At 40.3% G+C, this 3,828-nt stretch overlaps 1 protein-coding gene across 7 annotated transcripts in view; it reads right to left on the bottom strand.

The window, feature by feature from the left end:
* Positions 1-1,173: 1,173 nt before the first annotated feature.
* The window catches only part of ctnnd1 (catenin (cadherin-associated protein), delta 1), a 52,664-nt gene continuing 50,009 nt past the window's right edge, over positions 1,174-3,828 (bottom strand). For 5 of the 7 annotated variants that reach the window (XM_034085102.2, XM_034084785.2, XM_034084954.2 and 2 more), the window contains 2 exons: positions 3,734-3,788; positions 1,174-1,989 (listed from right to left, as the gene is read on the bottom strand). In XM_034085102.2, the coding sequence (XP_033940993.1) occupies positions 1,931-1,989; positions 3,734-3,788 (114 nt within the window). In that variant the 3' untranslated portion in view covers positions 1,174-1,930. Of the gene's footprint in view, positions 1,990-3,693; positions 3,789-3,828 lie in introns of all 7 variants that reach the window. The other 2 variants (XM_071204386.1, XM_034085022.2) reach the window with 2 other exon arrangements.

The raw sequence follows: 3,828 nt of genomic DNA, 5'->3' as shown, positions 1-3,828 counted from the left end.
AATGACACTTAGGAAAACTAGCATAAATTGACAAATTGACAAATTAATGTTATTCTTCTTTATAAAAGCACAGGCTGATAAACAGGTGACAATAAAAACAAAAGCTCCGAGAAATCATTTCTTTTTTTATTAAAAACAGTATTGCTAGTTACATAATTCATTCATAAATGAGAATGTGCAACTTTTAAGAGCCAAGGCAAAGAGATTAAGTGGTAGTCCAGAATCAGATGTTCCAAGAATGTTCCAGTAGGCTATCTGATGGCTGCGTTGGTGGATTGTTGTTTAGCTAACTCGTTTTGCATTTAATTAAGACATGAAGCTGAATGTTTTTTAATTGAAACATAAAAACTGATTGCATATGCATTCACCAAGAGCACCCGAAAAAATTAAACCCAAATCAATATTTAAAAAAAGGAAATACATAAAACCATTCAAATTAACAAATATTCTCTTGTATATATAGTTTAAATGTGCTTTTATTTTTTCTCTGCTTTTTTGCTAATAGCAAATTCTGGTCTATGCCTCAATACACTGCAACTTTCCAACCCTTACTCTCCCCTTTTCAGTCCACTCTTGAAGACAACGTGTTACATTTGAGAAAAATGAGGCATCCTGTCGTGATTCAATTGACATGAGGAAAGGTAGAAAACATACATTACCCCCCCCCACCCCCCCTTAATCATCCACTCTATCTACATCTCAGTCGGCACTAAGCATTTTTCTACATAACTGTATGTAAGAAATGTAGGGTGTGTCTTCTCCCATGTACTGTTGTGTAGTGTTAAAGCCAGGTAGACTTTGAAGCAGTACATTAGAGTTGTATACCTTATAAAAAGTCATTTCCAAATACATCACACAAACAAGATCCTGTCCCATTATTTTTTGCAGAATAGAAAACAGGCGAGTTTAATGTACAGTATTCCCCAACTGCTGAGAAAAAGACACCTTGTTTGGTTACCTCCCCCCTCCCCTATTTCATGTTCACTCATCAGAACTATCCTGATAAGCGAGGCACTCCAGTTAGCCCACATACAGAGATGCTGTTTGTTTGAACACATTCATAAGATTTACAGACGGAAATGCTGCCCAGGAATCCTGTAATATCTCCCAAGAATCACAAAGTTAAGATGCTTACACTTAACAGAAACGTAGAATACACCGACGAGATGGAGAATAATTCTATTTTTGTATTTATACTGGCACCTCCACCCTTTTACATCTACAGATCACAAACCTATACAGAAATACGAAGCAGTCCCCATGCATCATGTTGACGTCACAAGCTGCAAACAAAACAAAGCAGATGCCGGTTTGTTGCATTTAGAATTGGCAGCGGTAGCAGTGTCATTTGGCACATGAGCATTAACTGTGGTACAGAGCAGAGCAAGAAGAGGAACAACCAGAAGCAGAAGATTTCACACATATCTGATTAGATCATTAAACATTGGTTATCAATGGTAAGAAAAACATTTGTTTGTAGTATTGAACAATCATAGAGAGAGAAAAAGACATGTCCTTGAAGTGTTGTGTAAAAGTTCACCAAAAAGGGTCCTGTTCTGACCACAGTCTCTGCCTTTGGTTGAAGAGAGAATTAATGTTGTCCAGGCGAGTTGTAGTGTCGTAGTGTAGCTTGGAGATGTAGTGTTGTAGCCGTGGTGTCTGATCGAGTGGTTTTGGAGTTAAGGGTCTCGTGGCGCACAAAAGTGGTCAAAGTGTCTCGTCCGGTTTTCCACAGGGAGCGTAGATCCACGTCCGTTTGTCTCCGTGTGATTCTGGTAAGTTTTCCAAGCTGCGATAAAGGAATGTAACCAAAAGGGAAAGAGAGAAAGAAGAGGAGCTGCAAAAAGAGTGAAGAGGGGACAGGAGAGTTGAGTGTAAAGGATGGAGCTTTGAGTCCCATCTGTAGTGTTGTGGTCCCCCATTTGTCAGTTCAGCAAGGGCAGTAGGTGGGAGGAGGCTGTCGTCTCGTGATGCACACTATCAGTTTTTCTGCAGGAGGAGAAGAAGGGTCAGAGGTGATCACATGTGACAGGTAGGGTCAATTCTAAACCTACCCCTATGGGGTCCCAATCCGTCTGTAGTCACACTCAGAGCTGAAGGAGGCTCCCTTCTTTCAGTTAGAGGGCATAGATACAGCAGCAAGTTTCGGGTCCAACTACACTCTCTCCGCCAGAAAAATGTCATTTTCACAATAACGCTTTCAAATAGGCACCACTCGGACCAAATTTTTTTTAAATTATAATATAATAAAACTCCCAAAAACTTGTGGCAATTACTTTTCTGTAAACCTCTTTTTGTTTTCAAATCAGATGTTTATCAGCTGCTTGGTTTTTGCAACAGTCCATAGAAAATGTTACAATCAAATTCTCTATTCCACTTTTTAAGCATTTGTATATCAATGTCTGAACACACTGCTGCTTGTGTAACAAAATGATTTCCCAAAGTGGGATCAATAAAGTATCTAACAAGTCTACCATATTCTAGACTAGACACAGGTATAATAACCTTCTATAGTAACCCTCAAGTTATCATCTGGATGACAGTATTACATGTATTTTATTTTGCGCAGTTTACTCATAAATGTTTGATATGGAACTGTTTGTCGACAGCATGTTTCTTGACATACACAAACACTGTTTGCATGTGATCAGATAGTGCAGGTGGATAGTCAGGGCCGATGCAGACTCGCTGTTGGAGGGCTTGATAACCCACTCCCCCGTGTTGGTTTGGACCATCACTTAATGTGGTGGACTCTCCACACCAACACGGAATGGAAGGGTGTAGGGGTTGGTTTGGAACTGGGCAGTTGGGTCATAACCAACCCTTACACCCTCGCAAAGAGTGTCCCCCACATTAAGTGCCATTCCAAACTAACTTGTGGGGAGCGGGGGTTATCGAACTCTCCTACAGGTAGTAATTTACCCTTCAACAGCTAATCCGCAACGTATTATGGAACGAATGAGTACAAATAGTTTTGTGCAAACATTTACAAATAACTGTGCAAACTAAGCTAGTTTTATGTAACAACTTCAGGGTTTACTTGGGACCATATATGCCTGGGTGTGGTCTAGAAAATGGTTGACGTGTGCATTTGCCTGATAGCTTTTTTCTATATTTACAGGAACAAAAACCAAGAAGCTCATAATCATCACATTTTACAAACTAGACTAAAAAGAAATGGCACTTAAGATTCTTTGAGTTTTACGACAATTTTTTTTATACTGATACCAAACCATGGTTACGAAGTGAGTCCCAAAGCATGCCGCTGTATTTGCACCCTCCACATAAAAAAATGAGACTACAGACGGAGTTTACTCCATCACTGAGATGGCTTGTGTATGGGTCGGTTTGGAATTTAGACATAATGTGAGACGGGAAAGAAATAAAATAAAAATCAAAGAATTCACAGACGAGGCTTTAAAAAAAAAAAACACATTGCACAAAAGTGGCTGCTGGCAACAAAGTCACCACATGGTAGACGAACAAAGACACACAAACTGTGCACAGAGAAATAAATAACATCACATCTCAGGAGAAATAAATATACACTTTTCACCAGCAGGGGGAGCAAAAACAGTACAATGGAAGCTCATTGGCAACACTGGTCACTGTCTAACACAAATAGTCACAGCTCTTAGTCCACTGAGATATTAGGCCATGCCGTGAGAGGAGCAGCTGGTGGGACACACATACCATGCGCTGACATGCAGTGTGACAGTGGGTGAAGCCTAACCATCGTAAGAATCCATTAGAGGCAAAGAGGCCTGCCTCTCCCCATACATCCCTCCCTGAGAGAGAGAAGGAGAGATACACAAGAAAGAGCAGGAG

Source organism: Pseudochaenichthys georgianus, chromosome 1, assembly GCF_902827115.2.
Source record: "Pseudochaenichthys georgianus chromosome 1, fPseGeo1.2, whole genome shotgun sequence".
NCBI classification, from domain to species: Eukaryota; Metazoa; Chordata; class Actinopteri; order Perciformes; family Channichthyidae; genus Pseudochaenichthys; species Pseudochaenichthys georgianus.
Note: the sequence above shows the minus strand (reverse complement) of the source record. Positions and strands in the feature narration are given on the sequence as shown.